The sequence below is a fragment of the Dermacentor andersoni genome, chromosome 6 (genome assembly GCF_023375885.2).
Source record: "Dermacentor andersoni chromosome 6, qqDerAnde1_hic_scaffold, whole genome shotgun sequence".
NCBI classification, from domain to species: domain Eukaryota; kingdom Metazoa; phylum Arthropoda; class Arachnida; order Ixodida; family Ixodidae; genus Dermacentor; species Dermacentor andersoni.
In genome coordinates this window covers 6,096,968-6,119,595 of record NC_092819.1, presented here as the reverse complement: position 1 = coordinate 6,119,595, position 22,628 = coordinate 6,096,968, and the positions used below count along the sequence as shown (strand labels likewise).

The window sequence follows — 22,628 nt, the reverse complement described above, 5'->3', positions numbered from 1 at the left end:
AAAAAGGTTCTTTTGCTATCGAGGTTTGTATTTTTACTTACAGCACAACTGGTGGGTTTCAACAAATGTCTTGTGTCTTCTTGTTTAGTCCCATTTTTAGCAGTTTGTTCTCTGAAATATGGTTACTACGAGCATATGTTCAATACTGTGATACTGCTAGATGCTGGTGGTGCATTGTGCACTGCTCTACGCTGGAAGCAGGTGGGAGCCAAATAATAAAGTGTTATTGTGAAGCACATTTTTATTCTGGTAAATCAAGTGTTCAGCACATGTTGTGTGGCATGTTTTGAGATTGTGAATAATCCCAAGGCATACTGCCCTGGCACAGGCTGTATCCAGAATTCTGCCACAGTGTCCTTGTCTGCGTTGAACACAAATAAACGCTCTCGAATGCCAGAAATGCTGCCTCTAGTGATGAAAATGATAGCACAATTGAAGTAGAAAGCACGTTATCAAATACAACCGGAGGGTAACCTTTTGAGGATACTTACCAAGAGTATGCTACAGAAAATCACTATGCAATGGCTGTCAGTGCCACACTGCCCTCTCAGTACCATGCTGTCATGTGGTACATGTCCTTCTGCATAGATGACAGGGGTGCCCCATAGACAAGAGCATATTGTTGCGCACTATCACTCTCTAAAAAGTTTATACTCTCTTTAGGCCACATCTTGTCACTAAACAATAATTGCTGTCTGTCTTGCTTGTGTTTTCCTTTCTTGAAAACTCTGCATTCACTACTTTTCTGTCATGCTATGTCATGTTGATAACTCGCATGCCATTCATGACCTCGAAGTACCAAGGGCACACTGTCAAAGAATAGAAAGGCACGCAAGATAAACGACAACTATTGCTCGGTGACAAGACAAGCCCCAAAAGGTGCAAACTTTTCTTAGAGTGCACTACATTCATTGTACATATTGTTACGCTGCGCGGCGGAGCTGAAGAAGAGGAGATGGAAGAGCTGCGCCCGTGGTAGAAAAGGCCCAACTGCCTGCAATCTCGTCTCTATGCCCCTGCAATCATTTTATAAATAAATCCATCTCATCCGTAACAACTTTGGTGGACGGTGCTAGGTGATCGCTCTGGACAACCTTCTACACACCCTCCAACGAAGCCGGCGCTTGCTTGGACTACCGCCTGAAGACACGGACATGAACAAACCTCAAGCAGCTGGTGGCAGCCATGGCGCAAGCATGCAAGACAACAGTGAGTGCTCAAGGCAAGTCATCTGCTGGATCTCTCAGAAAAAACTGTGCGCCTTTTCCGGCAAAGCTGATGAGGATGTCGACGACTGGCTGAAGTATTATCAAAGGGTAAGCGGTCACAATGGGTGCAACGCAACGGCGCAGAAATCGTTGCGGAAATCAAGAGCTGCTTTGGAGACTCGCTTTCAGAAAGAGAGAAGGCTGAGCATACACTTTCGCATAGAGCACAGTTGCCCAGAGAAACATGCACAACCTACATTGAAGAAGTATTGAAACTGTGCAGAATTGTAAATACGGGCATGTCAGATAAAGGTAAGGTTGGACATCTTCTGAAGGGCATCGCTGAAGATGTCTACAATTTTCTTATATCAAAGGAAGACCTGCATACTCTGTCTGATGTAAGACGTCACTGCCATGCTTTCGAGGCACTGAAGACGCGCAAGTATTGCCAAAGTTTGCTAGACTTGGCAATGTGACCACGGTCGCAAGCGTGGACGTCTCCTCCTCCCACAATATCGCCTTGCTAGTACGTCAACTCGTTAAAGAAGAATTGCCGCACTTTCAAGCACAAGGTGGAGCAAGAGACAAAGGACGGGAGTACCCCCAATGCACACTTGATGTGCACTGTCCTGAACAGCCAGTGCTTTGCCAACTGCAAACTAAGAGTGAAATTCGGCCTTTGCATGATGAACGCGTCCGCATCGACACGGCGGAGTCCTGGCATCCTTCACATGCCGTCAAACGTCATCAGACCGCACCACCCCAACACCTTGCTCCCCGGTACAGCCAGCCCCAGGCCCCATTTTATGATTTTCCTGTGTACCGCAAGCCACCTATTTGCTTTAGCTGCGGTATGCTTGGACATATCGCCAGGTATTGTCGCTGACAGCAGCAGCAAGTTTCGGGCATACCCGTTTATCAATCTGGAGGCCAAGACAGCTAGCTGTGGCAGACCGCTGCGCCTCTTTGACAACAACCGCATGAATGTGCATCCCGGCGTGAGTCTCCAGCTTCCGACCACAACCTTGCTTCTCCTCCAACCAGCTATCGTCGCTTGCCATCATCTCGCCGTCACTCACTTTCACCACCATCCCAGCTGGGAAACCAGCTGTTGCAACCGATGGAGGTGAGGTCGCGGGACGGTCAGGTAGTCCTCCGCCTGTCACCATGCACAAACACAAAGTGTGTGTCTATGTTGATGGTTTAAATACTGACGCCTTAGTCGATACCAGTGCTACAGTTTCGGTAATGAGTGTTTTGTTTAAAAATCATCTTGGACACAAAGTGATGTTCACGTCGGACCAAAAGACTACTTTTCTTGGAGTTGGGGGTCAACTGCTGCAGCCCGTTGGAGTTTGCTCTGCTATAGCGAGTGTGGGTGGACAAGATTTTCCAACTGAATTTGTTGTTATGGAACACACCACTCACATCATCATCCTTGGGATTGACTTCCTTGGTGAATGTGGTGCAATGTTAGATTGTGGGGCTGGTGAAGTTTCTCTTCGAAGTCATGTGATAACATCCAAACCAGTAGTATCTGGCATGGACAAGCAGAGTGTATTTTCTGTGTCTTACGATGTCCTTTTACCGGCTCAGACTGCGGAATTTGTTCCGGTGACTTCTATGGATTGCCCTCCACACCACTGTCATGGTTTAATTGAGCCGCACTCCCATACTATGTTGAAGAAAAATGTACTGGTTCCTCGATCCGTTATAGAATGTGTAGGTGGTCATGCTCACGTGTGGACAGTGAACGCGTCTTTAGAGCAAGTTTTACTGCTGACGGGACTCAAGCTGGCCACCTTCAACTCAGAAGCGACCGTTAGTATCGACGCTGTTGACCTTTCTACTGGCGCGAGGGCAGCAAATTGCAACTACTCTATGGAATTCTACCGCATGATGAACAAGTCGCTATCCTCTTCAGAGTGGAAAGAATTGCAAAAAGTGCTTGTCCGCTGTGCGCGAGTATTTGATTTCGCGCAAGATGAGTGTCCAATTTTGCTTCTTGACTCATGAATGCAACACCACATAAACACGAGCCAAGCAACACCTATTCGCCAGAAGGTGTACTGTATCTCTCCCGCATAACGAAAAGTAATTGCTGAGCAAGTTCAAGAAATTCTGCAGAAAGGTGTTGTCCAGGAGTCTTGCAGTCCCTGGGCAGCTCCAGTGATATTAGTTAAGAAAAAGGACAATTCTTGGAGATTCTGTTTTCATTATCGAAGACTTAATGCAGCCACAAAGAAGGATGTATACCCTCTGCCACGCATCGGCGAGGCTCTCGATTGCCTTCATGCAGCGTAACATCTGCCTTTGTGACACCAGATGGTCTCTTCCGAGTTTAATGTCATGCCTTTCTGTTTATGCAATGCACCAGCAATTTTTGAAAGGCTTATGGACACAGTGCGTTGCAGATTGCAATGGGAGATCTGCATGTGCTACCTCGACGATGTAATCATTTTTAGCAAAACACTTGAGGAGCACAATCAGTGCCTTGGTGTCGTACTGGACCGAATACAAAACGCTGGACTGGTCTTAAACTCAACGAAGTGTCACTTCGGTGAGCGCGAGGCTCTTGTGCTCGGTTTTCTCGTCAACAAAGATGGTATTCGACCTGGCCCTGAAAAGATTGCTGCAGTGTGTGATTTTAGCCAACGAAAGACTGCAAAAGACCTCCATAGTTTCCTTGGCCTGTGTTCGTACTTCCGCCGGTTTATTAAGAACTTTGCCCAACTTGGTCACCCACTTACGTGCCTCCTTCACAAAGACAATCCCTAAGTATGGACTACAGAGTGTGGGGACGCATTCTGTCAGCTGAAGTATCTACTAACTTTGGGGCATGTCTTGTGCCATTTTGATCCCAAGGCCATGTTTGAGCTACACACTGACGCTAGCGGTGTGGGTGTTGACGCCGTCCTCGTTCAACTTCATCATGCGCGCCAGCACGTCATCGCGTACGCAAGTCGGACACTGACTAGAGCGGAGCAAAATTACACTGTCACCGAATTGGAATGCCTGGCAGTAGTCTTCGCCACCCAGAAGTTTCGGCCATACTTGTACGGTTGCCATTTCAAGATAGTGATAGATTATCATTCGCTTTGCTGGCTTGTTGGACTGCGGGATCCTTCTGGACGGCTGGCACGTTGGGCGTTACGCCTTCAAGAATATACCTTTTTTGTCGGCTACAAGAGCGGTCGGTGTCATACCAATGCCGACTGCTTGTCTCGTCTCCCGTCACCACACTCCACTGCTAACAATGACGACTTTGATGACTATCTTACCAGCGTCATTGAGTTTCCTGACCTCTGCACCTTTAAACGTGAACAACATCATGATCCTACACTCAAACCCCTATTGGAGGCTACGCCCACGTTAGGTCAGACAACGCCCTTCACACTGTGTAATGGCCTGCTTTACAAAAAGAATTACTCTGCCGAAGGCGCTTCCCTGCTCCTAGTCATTCCCAAATGCCTGTGTACTGCTATTCTTTGTGCCATGCATGGTGACATCACATCGCCTTGGCTTTGCTCACAAGCTTCATCGATTACGCCAATGCATTTATTGGCTGAAGCTATGGAAGAGCACAAGAAAATACATTGCAAGTTGCCCAGGTTGTCAATGTGATAAGAAGCTGGGGACACCTCCTGCAGGTTTTTTGCAACCAGTGAAAAAGTTGGTATCGATTTGCTCGGCCCCTTTCCGAAGAGCTCTACTGGTCGTCACGGGACTATCGTGTGCGTCGACTACTTGACGCGCTATACTGAGATTGCGGCGCTTACATCTGCTACTGCCGCCGATGTGTCGTGCTTTCTGCTTCATTCTGTCATCCTTCGTCACAGCGCTCCACGTGTTGTAAGTGACTGTGGACGGCAATTCACCGCCGACGTTGTTGAAGAGCTGCTGCGCTTTTGCGGTTCTACTTATCGCCATTCAACGCTGTACCACCCACAAACAAATGGCCTCACCGAACACTCGAATCGCATGCTTACCAGCATGTTGTCGCTGTACGTCTCAGCTGATCACAGGAATCCGGATTCCGTGCTGCCCTTTGTCACGTACGCATACAATACAGCCAAGCACGAAATAACCGGGTATGCGCCTTTCTATTTGTTGTACGCTCGCAGTCCCCAAACGTTCTTGGAGACAATTTTGCCATTACCACTGAACGAAAACACATCCATTCAACAGACACTGTGTCATGCCGAAGAAGCGCATCAGCTCGCTCGCTTAACACTTGTCTTCGCAAGTTTCAACCAAAGCGTGCTATGATGCCCGGCATATACAAGTCACTATCGTTCCTGGTGATCGTGTGTTACTCTGGACATCTCTGTGGAAGGAAGGCTTGTATCGCAAGTTCCCCTCAACGAACAGCGGTCCATTCGTGATACTCAGCTGATTAAGTGACGTCAACTACATGATCGCAAAACTGACCGCCAATAATCACCAGTCGCAGAAGACACAAGTGGTTCATGTGGTCTGCCTGAAGCACTACCATCATAGGGTTCCCGAATCAAGAACTACCAATTATGTGGATCCCTAACTCGCTCGACAAGCTTCATCTGCGCCGGAGGAAGATATTACACTGCGCGGCAGAGCCAAAGAAGAGGAGATGGAAGAGCTGCACGTGGGGTAGAAAAGGCCCGACTGCCTGCGATGTCGTCTCCACGCCCCGTCGATCATTTTGTAAATAAATCCATCTCATCCGTAACAGTATTGCTGTGGATGTAGCATCTTTTGAAACACCATTTGGGATGTCCCTGCCTGATGCTGTGCACTACCTTGTGAAGGTACAGTCTCGTACCTATTCTAAATGTTGCTGCTTCTTGACTTCTCACGTGCCGACTGATTTAGAGAACATGAGAGGCACATGAAAATCTTCATTTACAATTACAGTGCCCCAAGTTAGCTAAATGTTCCTGAATGTATATACACAGCTGTCTTGAACCAAAAAGAATTCGCCAAAGTAACGCATCCAATGTGAACTTGGAGCACGTGTTTGTTTTCCACCACTTCCCAAGCAGACAAACTTTTAGCATGCCACGAGAGGGCACCACCTCCAATGAAAAGGCTGATTGAGCTCTGCGTCCTAATAATTTATGCTATATTATTCAGCTGTGTGGTGCTTTGTTACACACAGTTACAGCTCACGGTTTTGTTCTTAATTATTTATGCCTAATCAAAGAAATCACTTGTGTTGATAATGTATGGTCATTATCTCAGATATAATACTTAACAGCTTTGCAGTTGCCACTGAAGCAGTTTTCAAAGCATAGGTTTGTGTATGCTCAAAATGGATGTGCTTGTCCTGTGTAGCCCTAAGCGGTGCAACAAGTTAGGAACGATATTTAGTCAAAGGACTACAATCAAGCACAGCAGGCCAGGAGTTCTTGGGGATCTCTGGAATCGGCAAGCGGGAACTGTTGTGCGTGTTGATTTCTGTTGTGAGGCAACTAATGCTGAACAGGACAGGGTATCTTTAGAATGTATCTGGTACTGTGGAAGAGCATGCATGTTTGCTTGGTAGCTTCACTGTGTCTAAGGAGCCTCTAATTACACTGCAGTTTTTCACTTGCATAGCTTTTAGTAGGCCTCTTGCTCATTTGCAATGCAGTGCCCCAGTGAACGCATCGCCACAAAAGCAAGACGCCGGTGTCGTGCGCTCTACGACTGCTGTGCCGACCAGCAAGACGAGCTGTCATTCAGTGAAGGTGAAATCATTGTCATCATCAGCGAGATCACAGAGGATGACCAATGGATGGAAGGAATGATTGAGGGGGAACCGCAGCGCAGGGGAGTTTTCCCAACCAGTTTTGTTCATATGCTGTCAGATTAGTGAAAGGCATACACATGCCTCTCAAGTGAGATTAGCACTGTTGCTTCTTTGTCGTGGTCTTCGGAGCACTGGCTAACTGTGCTTGCATATAGTCTTTAGTAACTTCAATTATCCAGTCTAGAGATGAGCTGGTAAAAGCTTTGATTCACTTTTGTCTTATTTCATGCATTTTCACTTTCAGCAGGTTTGTTGAAATGTTTGGAAGATTCCACTAATTGTTTTTGGAGGAACTAGGCGAACCTTCAAGTGAGCATTCAGATCATAGCCAGGTTTTGTAAATTCAAATCTGCCAGACAAAAATAAAACATGCTGGGTCCATGCCTCGATGACAGAGAAAAAGAGTAATTTGATCTGAAATGACTGTGGAAAACAAATTCTACATAAATGAATGAACTGGATCTTATCCCAAAGGCACACCCTTGTTTCTGCCACTTTTGTAATTGTGAAAGAGTTTTCACATTATAAACACACCAATACTTATGTAAGCTGTATCTTTTCTAAACTTGAAGTTGACTCATGGTCTTAAAACTTCCAAGTGTGGCCATTTCAGTTCGGAGGTTTGTTCTTGTGATGGACACTTTCTTTGACTGCCTTCTTAAGCTGTGTTGCCAACTTTAGTACAAGAAATTTCAAGCATTTGCTTTGTACAGAATTAATTGCTTCACATCTGTGAATATCTTTATGACTTTCTGCAACCTTTTCGATTTCCTCTGTTAATGCAGCCCAGAAGATGTGAGAGGCACATAAGTTGCCTTTACATGCCATCGTGTCGAGACAGGTAAAAAGAATTAACAGTGCTTTGCTTTCACTCAGTTAGTCCATTCAGTGGTGTAAGTTGGGGTCACACAAGAAACAAGGAGTTGGCCTCTGCCCATGCCATAGGCACAGCTGCTACGGAGTGTGGCAAAGCACACACACTGCACAGTCCATTACGGCACAAGGTTGAGGACCCTGCAAGTGCTTGCACCTCTGCGCCTTCTGCTGTCAAAAGCTGAGCTTTTATGGAAGTGCTTTCTTTTGTGCTAACAAGCATGTCGATTCTTTCCCACAACTTGGCTGTTTTTGTATTGTTACAGTGAAACCTTCACTTCAGCAGCCAGTACAGTGTGTTTCTGAAGCTCGTTGCAGTATCAGTATCAACCCAGCAGCATATAAGCTCCTTGCCTCTTCCAGCTGTAGTGTTGCTGCCAAGTCAGAAACACATTGTGCCATCTGCCACAACATGATTCGTGCAACAGCAAAAATACAGAACAGTCAGGCAGTGTGGAAGTGCAGACATCCCTGTAAGCACCAAGAAATACACTTCTGTCCACAAGCTCTCTTCTCAACAGCAGCTGTTACATCTATAAAAAGGCATGGGGGTTGTTTGTAAAACACTGGCTTTTTCTGCAAACTTTTGCTACCGGCTGTATGTTGTAAGGTGTGTTTCGATTTAGCTTGAACTGCAAGTGGCATCTTTGCCTCTTTCGTGAAAAGCCAAAACAAATATGCCGACTTTACTATTTAGTGTCTTCCATGTGCACTGTGTAGTATTTGTCATTACACATACAAACTCCCTGCGGCTGAACATGTGATCCAAAGTAGTAAGTTATGAAATGGCTTTTCTTTGCCCTTCTGCAGGCTTTCCTGTTATCTGTCACAGTTGATGGAGATTTTGTGAAATGACCAACTCTTATTGCACAATTCACTGGGCTTATATATTGCATTTGTAATTACAAAAAACCATTTTCAGTCTTTTTAAACTGTTACATGTTTTCGATACATGTTTTTAGGTTGTTATATGTCTTGAAATCACGACACATTTGCTATCTGGCTTGTGCAATGTTAAGAGCATCTATAGCAACAATGCCAATGGTTAAAAAGAAGAACATCAGTTTCAAAGTGTGCATACTTTGAAATTGCGTGTTCTGCCATCATGAAAATTTCCTCAATAATTTTATAACAGAAATTGCTAGGACGCATTTGTCTTAAAAAATTACATGGACACTTTGTATCCTGCAGCTGGAGGTATCTTCTGATAAATAAGCAGTTTTCACAGTCTCTGCCATTTGGAGTTCAGTTCCTTATGTAGGAAAAATATGTTGTGCTCACAGTAGTCTTTGATACAGTAATGGTAATAATGAAACTGGGCTAGTGCTAGCCACAACCTCACCATGTTATACAAACAGCTTCTGCTCATATGTTGTATAAAACAGTGCATGTTTCTGTGCCAACAGCACACAACATTTAAGAATATTAACAAAGAACAAAGCATAATGTACATAGTGCTGGGATAAAAAGTAGCATAGAAGAACATTTTATTATAGCGGTACTATAAATATAAACTGCTCAAGGATATGATGGTTAGTCAGATACCTGTACAGGGTGTTTCCAGAGAACTAGATGTGACAATTTTGTGTGTTCTTTATTCTACTTTCGTGCCTGGATCCCTTTTTTTTTTTCACCTTCACTGCCTTCCTAAACTTGCACATAAAAGTATTGTTCCACTCTCTACAACAGAGTTTAGTGCATTCATCCTTTAGCTAACAGTCAGCATGTGTTGCTATAATTAAGTGGTTGTGGCAGCTGGCATATAATTTAAATCAGCATGCAAGACCAATTTAGGGCCTGTTTTACATCAGCTTCTTGGGCCCATAAAGTTGTGGTTTTCAACAAAAGAAGTCAATGTCGGTTACAAGAGTGTCATTCTTACATTTTTTCTAGCTTTTATTCTCTCTGTGCTTCCTTTACAACTTAAAAAGAATTCTTGCTCTTTTTTTTTTTCTATTTTCTTAGCACTGTCAATCGGCTCACACTTTTATCGGTGAGCTTTTACTCGACTATTTACAGCCAGCATATTTGTCGAACTAAACAGTGACACTTGTGCAGTTGTACTTCGGAGGGTTGCATGCAAACAGTGCTGTTTGAGCATGTTGAAAATATCTTTTATTCATCCTCCTATTGCTTCAGAAAACATTTAGAAGTTGCAGAAAGGCAGAAGGAAAAACAGCTGTAGTAATAGTTTGATGTACTTCTTTCTACACAGTGGGTGTAGTTCATTGTAAGCTCTATGTCAAACTGTGAGCTCTGAAATTCGTATTATTAGTAGTCTGAATGCCATTGGTCACGCCGTAAGGCAGGGCCATGAATACAAATTTCAGATCTTGGAGCTTTGCAGTAGGAAGCATTGTAACATCATTCAGCTGCCTTTTCTTTTTCGTGCTAGGTGCATGTGTCGTGTCCTTGCTACTTGTTTCAAACAAACCAAAAACTAGTTTTAAACTAGCTCAGTTCTTGTTGTTAAGAATGAGCACTACTAAGCTTTCAGGCCACTAACCAAGTTCGTATGTACAATGTTTTGAATTCCTACAGGAATAACACACCATTGTCTCCAATTGTAGTGCAAGTGATGACTTGTTAAAAACTGTGATGCAAGTACAAGTATGAAACATTCTAGTCTGAACAAAGATAAAGATGTGTGTGGCATGTTTTACTCTTTCCTGCACAGTCTCTCACATACATGCATGCACACACATACACACATATAGTGTGTGTGTATATATATATATATATATATATATATATATATATATATATATATATATATATATATATATATATATCATACAATGCTACTGCCAAACCGATTTTATATATGCAGAATTTGTGAGGACCTCTTGTATATAGAAACCCTGTGTTTCCTCCCATGTGAGAGCATTTACCACACCTATAGGTTTGCACTTTTTCACTGCAAGGCGTTTGTACACTGACATGTTTGATGTCGCTTCTGTCAAAGAAACATCAGCAGCTGTGTGGCACTTCATGTCTGCGTTATCCCGCTGCTTCAGGGAGCTGGTGCATCAAGCCCCACAGCCTTGTGTTTGTGTCATTCTGCTTGCCACGTGAATCTGGTCCCTGAAACATGACAAGCCACGCAGAGACACTCTTGCTTTTTATTTCTACCCCTGATAAATGTTAGTGTAAGCGTGCCATTTGAGCTATGCTGTGTAATTGTGAATTTACAATAAATCTGGAAAAAGAGCTGAAATTTGTGTTGTCACCTTTCTCAGCTGCCATAGTAGACTAGTTAGCAATTGAGGGGCATAAACTAAAAAAGAAGGGAAGAGGGGGGGAGGGTCACAACTGTACTGCACTTGTTTCATTTCTTTGGCTCTATTTGTCTTTTAATTGCCCATGGTACACTCTGGCTGAACTACTTGGAGATATACATTACAGCATACATCAACACAATGTTTAGTTAACTGATTGACAAGATTTCACTAATAACTTCTAAATATTTGCTTCAGGACAATGTAGAAATTGTGGAACTGAAGGCTACCTGTGAGGGGCTAGGCAAAGATACTTTGCAAGTACATCACGGTATAAATACAAGATACTGAGCTGATAATTATTTCAGATGCGTATGGGAAAATACCATCAAACTGAATGTATCTGATACGATAATTGCCATTTGTATCTTAAGATACTTCACAATATTAGTTTCCTCATTAAAGCACCCCTACAGGACTGCTGCCAGTTTGCAGGCCTTTACTTTCAAATTTCTTATCTCCCACCCACAGACCTCGTTCCTTTTAAATTTCCTCTACTAACATATTCTTCTTTATACACTCCAACTATGCATTACAATGCTATATTATGTCACTATTCTGCAACAGTCTATGTGGTCAGCCAGGCTTCCATTAGACCAACGCAGATACGCTGCACAATCATCTATTTTTGTCCCGCCACCTTTGCACTCGCTACGATGCACACCTTTATGGTCCAATCATAAAGTGGGTCAGTGTGTTAGTTTGCTACATGCTCGTTTGTATGTGTTCGCAATTGTCCCAGACAATTGCAAACACGTACAAGTACCCTTTCAGGGTCGATTTTTTTCACTACATACGACCGCCCCGGGCCGATTTTTTTTTTTTTTTTTATTGCAGATTCCAATTCTTCTAAGGGACCTATTTCAAAAAGAATTTACCGTAATTTTTCTAGGGTAACCTTAAAGTGAGAAAAACATATTTTGTGTTGGTACATATGTACTGTTTATTCATGTATAACAACAATAAAGAAAATAAATGAACTTATAAGAATTTAAAATTTGATGCATTGTTATACACATAGCTCAAGGCTTAGAAAATGCACGCACAAAAAGATTTCGCTAATGTCAAATGTTCCTGCTCTTGCACTAATATTTACGTCCATAGCATTATCGAACTGCGTAGGTGAACGCACTCAAGAAATCTGTGTGGTCCTGTGCCAGTCAAAAAAGCAAAAGGTGTGACAAACTTCCGCTAATCTTTGTCTTATCGCCAACCAGAGGCAATTAGTTTTCGCGAGTCTCCAAGAAAAGGAAAAGCATGCATGGCGGCATCTCTCCTATGTGCACCCCTGTGAGCACTAAATGAGCGAGAAACAGGTGGTCGCCCTTTGAGCAATTAGTAACGAGATAGCCTTCAGTTTTGCAAGCGCAAGAATCCGAAACCACTCGCGAAACTAAACCCAAACCGCTGCCCGCCCGCCGCGCGCGCACCAATGCATGAGCGGTAGTGTATAGACGAGCCGGAGCAAACTAGCTCTAACACAAACTATGTAACGAAAACCGAGAGAGGGAGGCGTGAGAAAAAAATTACCTGTATTCCCACAGTGGCAGCACATGCCAAGAAAGAAAAAGGAAATTGGCGCGCTTTTTATACATACAGACGGCACCGTAAATATACGGCATCGACTATTTTAGACTTTTTCGCACCGCCGTATATTTACGTCATTGATCCTGAAAGTTAACGCAGAAAGTTGGGCCAGTTGCTGTTGATGCATTTATTGTAACATAGTTACTAGCGCTAACAAGTCTAAGGGAAAAAAAAGGTGGAACAGGACAATGCGCTAGACTTCACAAGCTTTATTCAGAAAAAACAAGCAAGAAACCAACGTATGCTCAAATAAATGCAGTGCTATACTGGACAAACAGGTGGGTGCCTGAATGACTGGCTTAGAGAGCACCGGAATGCTGTAAACGCTCTGGTAGGCGCTGGCCACTTGGCTGACCACTTTCGTAGATGTACATATAAATGCTCCTTGTGTTTTCATAACATGCAAGTGCTCAGGCGGTTCGCCAGGCAGTTAGATAGGGAAATATTTGAGGCGCATTGCATTTCAAAAGCTGCTGATGAATGTATAAGCGCTCCGTCACTGGCATCACTATCATCATCAGCCTGGCTACGCCCACTGCAGGGCAAATGCCTCTCCCATACTTCTCCAACTACCCCAGTCATGTGCTGATTATGGCCATGTTGTCCCTCATCCGCCCACCTAACTTTCTAGCGTCCCCTGCTATGCTTCCCTTTTCTTGGAATCCTTCTCTTAATAACCATCGGTTATCTTCCCTCCTCATTACGTGTCCTGCCCATGCCCATTTCTTTTTCTTGATTTCAACTAAGATGTCATTAACTTGCGTTTGTTCCCTCACCCAACCTGCTCTTTTCTTATCCCTTAACGTTACACCCATCATTCTTCTTTCCAAAGCTCATTGCATCGTCCTCAATTTAAGTAGAACCCTTTTCGTAAGCCTCCAGGTTTCTGCCCCATAGGTGAGTACTGGCACTTATTGATAAAGAAGTGTTGTACCTTGAGAAGAACCTGATGAATGTTTTGTAATGGCTTGCTGTGGGTGCCTATTGGCTTCGTTGTGCACTTTTTCTTCTACGTGGCACATTCGTTTATGCTTCTGTTTGTGCATTTATTTGAGCAAAGCTTGCATGTTTGTTCTGAATAAAGCTTGTCAGTAGAAGTCTAGCGCTCTGTCCTGTCCCACTTTTTCTTTTCCGCTAGTCTTGTTAGTGCAAGTAAATATGTCGCAGCAAATGCTTCAGTGCATAATCTGCATTTTCTGCATTGAATAGATTATGCATGTTCTACGGACATAACAATTTCTGTAAACTATACGCCGTGGTTTTTTTTTTTTTTTTTTAACTACAGCAAGTGTGCCATAAGGTATCAAGGTACTTAAAGACATAGAAACACCAGAAAGTTATAAGAATGAACTTGGTAAGATATGCCACCTCAAATGAGATGCCAAAAGCTTCATTATCATCATGACAACAGCTTAGCAAGCTTGTACTAATGTTCAAAGTGCGCATCATTATAAGTGAATTTTAAATTTGGACGTGGAGCAGTACGTGCTGCTGATAATGGTCTTGCAAAGCATGCATTTGATTTTACTTTGCACTACCAGATGAAGAAACGGTAAATCATGTAACAGCAGATAATGTTCAATTTAAAAGAACATGCTGACTGTCATTAGCCGTGCTTAGGTCTTCGGTAGAAAATATCCACCTAGTATGCTCACAAACAGTGTGGAGATTTCGGCGGTCGCCTGCATTTGGAAGCAAATTCGTCTTTCACATTCTTGTGAGGGGGCTCTGGATAAAGATGGGAAAATGTTGGGAACCTTCGAGAACGTTAAATCACAGAGGGGAAAATGTGCAAATGTGTCATGGAACTAGCCAGTAAATAAAATGTTTATGGGAGTGTCGACAGCAGCAGAGGAAAGGGTGTTAGACCGAGGTGGCAGAACATAGTGGATAGGGGTGATGAAGTGGAAAGTAGCTAGGGCACTGTATTGAACAGCAAGAAAGTGACACCAATAAGAAGGAAGTCATGATAATTCAAAGCACAGAGCATTGCTGTTCGAACCCATTTATGGGTTCTCTAAACTCCACCGGTGCTGTGGTTATTCCTTCACGAACAATCAGCATCAGCTACAACATTCCTCACAAGACAGCATTGACGAGCTTGGAGCTTATTGCGCTCCAAAGTGCCGCTGACTATATTGACCAACAACCAGCTAATCAGTAGGCAATAGTCTGCGACTAGACGACGGCCCCACAATGCCTTTTGTCAGCCGTTCGTTGCGAGCCCTGTGAACAACTTGTGTGAGAGATACAAGAAACGTACAACTACCTGATAACGAAAGGACACAACATCATGTTTCAGTGGTTGCAGGGTCATTGCAATACCTCTAGCAATCACCTCGCCAATAAAGATGATAGAAAAGGAACAAATCTTGTTTCTCTACCTTTGTCGAGGACTGATGCAGAAAAGTCCCTAGGCAAGCTACCTCATTATTTGACATTACAGAAGTGGCACACACCTACCTGACTTGATTCACCATTCGTTGCATTCACTCGATTTTACTATGCAACTGCACCTGTTGCCTGGTGTTCCCCAAATTAAAGAAACAGTATTGTGTCATTTGTGCCTGGACGTTGCATGCACATTGATGCATACTCATTCTTAACTGGAATGACCAATGACATTTAGTGCCTGCTTTTGCAACTTTGAATTCTATTACAGAACAACTTTGGGGGCGTTTATCAGTGACTGTGCCAGCAATGGTAAAGTGTAATCAATATTGTCAAAATATGAAAAGATGCACATTGCAGTTGCAGATTATTTGTTTTGTGCTGTGCAGAATGTGTGTAGAACTGTTAGCTGGTACAGGAATGCATTTCACAACACAGGCTGAGAACGTATTTCTCAAAAGTGGTTCTAAGCACAAAGTTTCCAGCAAAAGGGTATACTATGAGCACTCTCTTGCCTTCCATTCTGCAGTTGCAAGATTTTGCCTAATGAATATAAAATTAAAAAGTTATATAGTACAATTTTACTAATTGGCTAATACTAATGCAGCACAGTATCAGATTTTTTCAATCGTGCTTGGTTATTTTTAAAATATTAGCATCGAAGTCCCATCTCTTATAATAAACTTTAAATTGTGTAAATTGCTTTCCTCTGTGGCTGTGTTTGCGGATTTTGTTAGAAGTGTCTCTTGCATCTTTAGATACAGTGTAATCTGGTTGATACAATTCTGCGTAATACTTTTTTCAAGATATTGCATATCTTTATTTTGTTTTCTCGGCTAATGTCCCATAGGAGCAATGCATTTTCATACACTTATTGCGATTGCGATTTCACCTGTAATTGGATAATACTACTACGGAAGTGGGCTTTTGCTGGTATTTATAGAACTATTGCTTTATACTCCAGTGTTCTAGCTTAAACAACATTCCACCGACTCATGAACAACATGTTAAGCCCCAGCCACACTGGAAAAAAAGACGCACATAGTAAAACGCCGCTGCAGCAGTACGGCTGCACCGACTGGTGGTGCGGAGCCGCTCAGCTGAGTGAGGAAACGGCAGTTTTATTTTTTTACGGATATTGAAGAGAAAGAAGTTCAGTGCTAACTGACAAGCTATTTCAATGTTGTGGGGTAAAAGTGCATTGGTCGCGGTTTGTATGGCATCGAGTTATGCTCCTCCGCCAAACATGTTATGCAGAGCAGCATCACTTCACGCCACAGGAACCTTTGCTATTGGGTTAGTCACAGTGTACACCTATTTTCATACTTTCTTGAGTTCTATTTGGATAATACAATCTACGGATGATGTGTTTATATTTCCGGTTCCCTTGAAGATCATATCGACATTTCACTGCACACGATACTTCGCATGAAGTATCAAAAATAAAGATACTGATAAATGTTTTGCCAAATGTATTATGATAAAGATACAAGATGCCCAAGGAGTATCTTAAGGGAGTATCTAAGATACACGTATAATCAATATGGCAAATCAGTTCTGCGAAATCCCGGAAGGTGGAGAAAGAATCATGAAATGGAAAAATTGACATTTACCCAAATGTAGCATGAAGCTACAAAGGAAACCCATACAGATTTCTCAAAGGATTTCCTTTGTAGCTTCATGCTACATTCAAGTGGTTGTCAATTTTTCCCTTTCATAATTCTTCCTCCACCTTGCGGGATTTCACAGAACTGATTTCTGACATTAAGTTGCCCTTGCGCTGCGATCTGCTGGCCTCCTAGTTAGCTCGAATGGTATAGTGACCGCATCAGAAAGGAGTTGGTCCTGGGTTCAAATCTCAGACCAGGACAAATTTTTGCTCAACAGCTAAGTGTTCTTTTTGGGAAGCCCATATGGAATTTCCTTTGTAGCTTCGTGTACGTTCGAGTAGATGACATTTCTTTTCTTTCACATATCTTTGATGCTGCTCAACTCTGCTACCTGCCATGGCACTCAGTGGCTTTGGCGATGCAAGAGGTTGCAGGTTTGATTCCCAGCCGCAGCAGCCTCCTTCCAATGGGGACCAAATGCAAAAGCACTCATTTACTGTGCTTTGGGCGCGCGTCCAAGAAACCAAGGTGGCCAAAATTAATTCGGAGTCCTCCACTACAGCGCCCATCATACGCACACTGTGCAATTTCGGGACATTAAATCCCACAATTTTATTAATTGAAGCTGAAGTCATTTCCATTTGCAGGAATCTTAATGCTCACACCAGTTTCAAGATATCAGCCTTCAAAATGTGTGGGCTTGTGCAACAGTTTCCACCAAGTCTAGTCCCTAATTAGCCACATAGCGGCTCCTTCGTCTTTCTCGGCTGCAGCTCTACTTGGCCACGCTCCGGCGCCATGCTTGGGCTCCTCGAGGCATGCGCTCAGGAGAATAAAAAATCAGTTCTTTGTTTTGCTTTCTATTCTGGATGGTTGTCCACCTGTTGGCCTAGCCGACAACACATCCCATGAGCTATAGGGCCTTGTTTCAATCCCTATAGGCACTGTGTGCTTGTTCACACCTCAGCAGCACACCAGCTGGTGCAAAACGCCATGCACAGGTGCCACTGGCTTCTGAGACACTGGCAAGCAGCTAGACAATGAAGAGGTGTGCATCCTTGCTGTGGCTTCCAGTGTTCATTGTCATCAGGGCTACTCTAATAGAAGCAGCTTGTTCAAACTGTTTCCACTTCAGTAAGTTACTCACAGTTTAGCACCTTCAAGGTTGCCTTTTTGGTGTATCATTATGAAGCAACTGAGTTCTGCCATTTCCCACAAATGACAATGTGATACTATTCAACTGTGCATTTTTAAAACTGATATCTCGAAACTGGTGCTAATCTTAGGATTTTTCTCATAGGAATATGTCTATATTGCCATCCAACTTCCAAGCACATTCTAAATTCGTAAGCATGTCTATGCATATCCAACGAGAAATTTGTCTGTCACGTAAGAATGAATGGCTCATACCGAAGTAAGGCAGAGGCTGCAAGCGCTCAGCAAAGTGAAGCAAACAGTGCAGACATTCATTGGAATCACCCACACAACACGCAGAACAGCATACGTTTCAATAAAGAACAAGCTCAAAACAAGAATCCAAACTATCATTAAAGCATTGCATAACCCCCTCAGCAAATGTATTGGTTTTGCAACAGCTTCACTAAATTAGCCTTAACACCAAAGGTCGTGGGTTCAACTCCTACCAAAGGTTGAGGTTTCGAGTGCCTTAATTAACACAAATAGTCGTGAGTTCGAGTGCCATAGTCAACTATATCTTAATTAAACTTGCCTTATCATGTTTGCTATTGAACATGATAAGCGAATGTTTGATAAGGTTGATAATGATCGATGAGGGTTGATAAGGGTTTACACTGGTCGGATAAAATTCCATAACATTGATAATGACGCCAAGCTGCATGGAGATGAGCAAGTGGCACAATGCTTATGCATATTTAGACAACTAGAGAGGAGTTTCTGCATGAATTTTTATTTGTGTAACTTTCTAAATCAGGTAACAATATCGGTAACTTCAAGTGATCCACCCGGAGAGGCAGAATCACATCATGTGACATAGACGATGCTTTGAAAATTCTGCACGCGGGGACGGAGAATACACGCACACACACACAAAAGCAGATCTGGAATCTATGTGAAGCTAAGCAGTTAATTAAATTCTGTACAACTAATGGTGGCATGGTGCATTTATTTTTATCCTGTGCAGCGTGCAACTTCATGCAATGTTTTTGTTTATCCACCACAAAAGTGAACATTCTTTTCATGCAATTATTATATTTGTGCACTGCATTATTCACAAGCCATGATGAAATGAAAGCGCAAGTCAGCTGGATGCAGTGCGAGATGTTTTTGCAGCAGTGCCATGAGGTTGAAGGCAACAAAAGATGCTTGTCGAGAGAAGAATGGTGATGACGGGCGCATGCACAGAAAAATATGGCACAGATATTATATCTCTACATTTAGGGATTCTGGGCTTCTTATATCACAGTGGCACATAGCTATACTGGAGGATGAGCAGAGAGCAGGCATGTATCGAATCGATAAATCAATTAAAATCAAGTAAATCAAAGAATCCATTGAATATGTCATTACATTAACAGGTTTATGTGCTTTAGAGATACCTATGAGCTGACATTATTTGTTCAGGTTTTGTGTAGAAATTAATCTTTTTGTTTTGCAAAAGGGAGGTGTGCTTACTCTCACTACCCCGTCGGTCAGCATGCAAGAGTTATACCGGTGTCGCACGACCACTTTTGATCGCAATGAAGCCCAAACCGGATTGAAATTCACGAATGCGATTGGCTTCTTCGTGCAGCTTTAGCAAAGGAGCCAATCATGACAGAGAAATTCGATCCGGATCGGGCTTGATCACGACCAAAAGTGCGCCGTGTGACACCCATGTTATATGTAAGCCCACTCGCCAGGACTAGCATTTCACTCACATGTAAACTTCGTGTCTATATCTAGAAACATATCCACCAAGATACTGACTCGGCAGACAGTAGCCATGGCAAAGCTGGAGAAGTAGGCCGAGAAAGATTTGCTTTACAAACCAACCAGTATGTTCAAAGCACTTGGGAGCAGCAGTGAAGTAAAGAGTGCCATTTCTAACTAATGTCAACCTTACGACTTACAACCACGTCCACAAAGCACAAGGTGCTCAAGCTCACAAGCAACCTTGGAAGCATAGAACACTGCCATTCCATGTGCTAAATTTTAGGCTTGCACTTGACAGAAACAGAACTGGTATTCTGTACTGTATAGCACAGACCTTAGTGCATTAGCAGACAAGGCTTACAGGCTTTGGCTTGGCACCAACTCCAATTTCTGTATTCAAATGCATGTGCAGAGGCATAATCTCATCAGGTAACCACTAGACAAATTTCAGATTTGTTGCATTTAGAGAAGAAGCTAAATTTGCAGACTTGATTACAGCCTCACATATTTTTTATAAAAAATTGGCACAACACAGGAAGCTTTTAAAACAAATGGAAGCATGAGATTCACAACCCTGTTACTCTGCATCAAAAACGCATTGAAATTCTCTTATTTTATTGGCTTAGATTGTCTAAATATGATGCATTAGTAAGAAGTTTATTCAAGATACACAGTGAAACAATACATTTGCCACCTATATACAGGAAAAGGTCACGAAGTGGAATAACTAACAGGATACGTGATGTTATTCCATTATCTCCACAAGTGTTGCAAAAGTTCTGTTCACAAATTATTTGTATCACGTATAGTGATGTAAATTATACCAATTTTGTTCACTTTAGAGGTCCAAATAGATGCCGTTTACAGAAATGATACTGTTGCTTGCCGCTGAGTTAGGGCTTTAAAATCTGTGCTTGATTAAAAGAAAATTCAATATTTGGCAATTTTTGCAAATAGAAAATTTGATGGCATCAATGATCTGCTCTTAAGTCAGTCATTTAATTGCAGCAAACCTAATCACAATTTTCTCAGTGGATGGTGAACAATGCAATTTCTCTGCTGTCATGTGCTTGGATAGGAGCTCCCAAGGTAAAGCTTCCTCTTAAAAGCTAATCTCTGATGACACTGAATGGTGTCAGGTGAGATAAGTAGCCCCGATAAGGAACCTCTAAAGTATTGTTGCCCTAGCTTTTTGTCAGGTGATATATTTCTGCAGTTATAAGGACCTTATTATGGCTGGTGCAAGCTGACAAACTTCCCTGATGATGCTCACTTATAACACATGCAACCTTGAGGCGTGCGAGTGCCACACCTTTTCACTGTCATGCATTAGGTCTGCTCGATCCGACCAGGTTCCTTTTGAACCTTCTGCAGATGGGCCCTCGACTGCCCAAGGTACTGCGGTTCACCCCTGTCCTCTATTGCATGGGGTGCAAGGGAAGTTGCCACTGCAGTGCACCCTTGAAGCTTGCAGTGAATGGGTACAGCCCAGAACACCACAACCGGCACTGCCTGCACCTTTTCTGAATAGAACAGACCTCCTATGTGGACGAGGGCACCTGCACATAGCCTTGCAATACATTCTGCGAGGTCTTGCAGCAGACTAACGGCTATATACCGGTTCCCCTGGTCCACTTCAAAATGCATGCTTTGGGAAGCAGCCAACAAGTGCCACAGAAACACCGTCCGTGTAATGCTCTTGCTTTGCACCACTTTGGATGTGCAGGGTGCTTCAGTATTCTGTGATCGTAGTGGTTCAATGCAGCAGAAAAGTTTCGCTTGGCTGTGCAAGCGGATGGAGGCGCACGCGCTATGAAGACACACTAGTCAATACACGGGCATCACAAGTCGAGCATTTCACATCATCTCGACAACCAAAGTGCAGTAGCGCTTTCCAGAATAAGAACTTCGCCACGCCGTAGTGAAAGCCTATCAAGCGCGGTTCTGTTCAGTGACCTTTGCCCTCGGCCTTGAGCTCGCCGGTTAGAGGTCACTGGCCAGTGCGGGCGAAAATGGTGCCTCGGTCGGCGCACCATCGTTCGCTTCCGACCCTCCCGCAGCAGCGCACGCGCTCTTCTCGCAGTGCGATGACGACGCTACTTGCGACGCGCGAAGGAATACGGCGCCCCGAGTGATACGGCCGCCGCATCGGCGCCGGTGTGCGCGAGTGGGCGATGACAGCGCGGGCGAGCAACCGATAGGCGATAAGGGGCGCACACAAAAGCCCGCGAACAACGCCCGCCCGCCGGCGGCAGCAGCCGAGGGGCAGCCGCCGGTTGTGAGTACTACTAGGAAGTGCGCTCGGCAGCAGGTGAGCAGACGCGTCATTATCGTAGTCGCGTCACGTTCGGCAGCACGCTCTCTCGCGCCTCCCTTCTTTCCTTTCGTTCTTTTTTTCGCCTGCTTCTTCCCTAACCCGCGCTGTCATCGCCGACGAGGGCGCGTATTGGTTTTAGTCGGGCGTTGGGCGCGAGAAACAAACTCGCCACGGGCGTGCGCGCTCGTTTGTTGTTCGGCCGCGCTGAGCGCAGCTCTATTCGCAAGCTATTCGCCCCTGGCTGCGCGCATGGTCTGTGCACTAAGGAGATGAAGCAAGCCGCACGAGCTCTAGCGCGGAGCGTCGCCTCGGAGTCCGTGTCGCTCGGCGCCGCCGCATCCAAGGAACGCCAGACAGCGGTGCCTGCATATGCAAAACCTTTCGACCAGATTCCCGGGCCCAAGCCGTCGTTGCCTTTCATCGGAACTAGCTGGCAATACACGAGATGGGGTAGGTAGCGTGCCTAAGCGTGCTATGCGCATTTCAAATGTGGAAGCTTGCTGCTGCATTAGCAGGCTCGTTTAAGCATGATGCATGCGTTACGATACTTTCTTCAGTGATATATCGTGAACGATATACGCAACGAGGTGGAGCCGAGGGGAGCATTGTTATACGACAGAAAAATAATAGCGCATTCATCACAGGTACGGGAACAAAAAAAAAAAAAAAAAAAAAACGAGGGAAGACTGCATGCCCCCTCTC

At 43.9% G+C, this 22,628-nt stretch overlaps 2 protein-coding genes across 4 annotated transcripts in view; both read left to right on the top strand.

Moving 5' to 3' along the window:
* The window catches only part of Asap (ArfGAP domain of ASAP), a 156,387-nt gene extending 145,783 nt beyond the window's left edge, over window positions 1–10,604 (top strand). The window contains exon 28 of the mRNA XM_050170315.2: window positions 6,820–10,604. Within this exon, the coding sequence (XP_050026272.1) occupies window positions 6,820–7,041 (222 nt within the window). The 3' untranslated portion in view covers window positions 7,042–10,604. The remainder of the gene's footprint in view (window positions 1–6,819) is intronic.
* Window positions 10,605–20,020: 9,416 nt separating this feature from the next.
* The window catches only part of LOC126521639 (ecdysone 20-monooxygenase-like), a 56,971-nt gene continuing 54,363 nt past the window's right edge, over window positions 20,021–22,628 (top strand). The window contains exons 1-2 of one of the 3 annotated variants that reach the window (XM_055065769.2): window positions 20,021–21,920; window positions 22,193–22,376. In XM_055065769.2, the coding sequence (XP_054921744.1) occupies window positions 22,196–22,376 (181 nt within the window). In that variant the 5' untranslated portion in view covers window positions 20,021–21,920; window positions 22,193–22,195. Of the gene's footprint in view, window positions 22,377–22,628 lie in introns of all 3 variants that reach the window. The other 2 variants (XM_050170347.3, XM_055065770.2) reach the window with 2 other exon arrangements.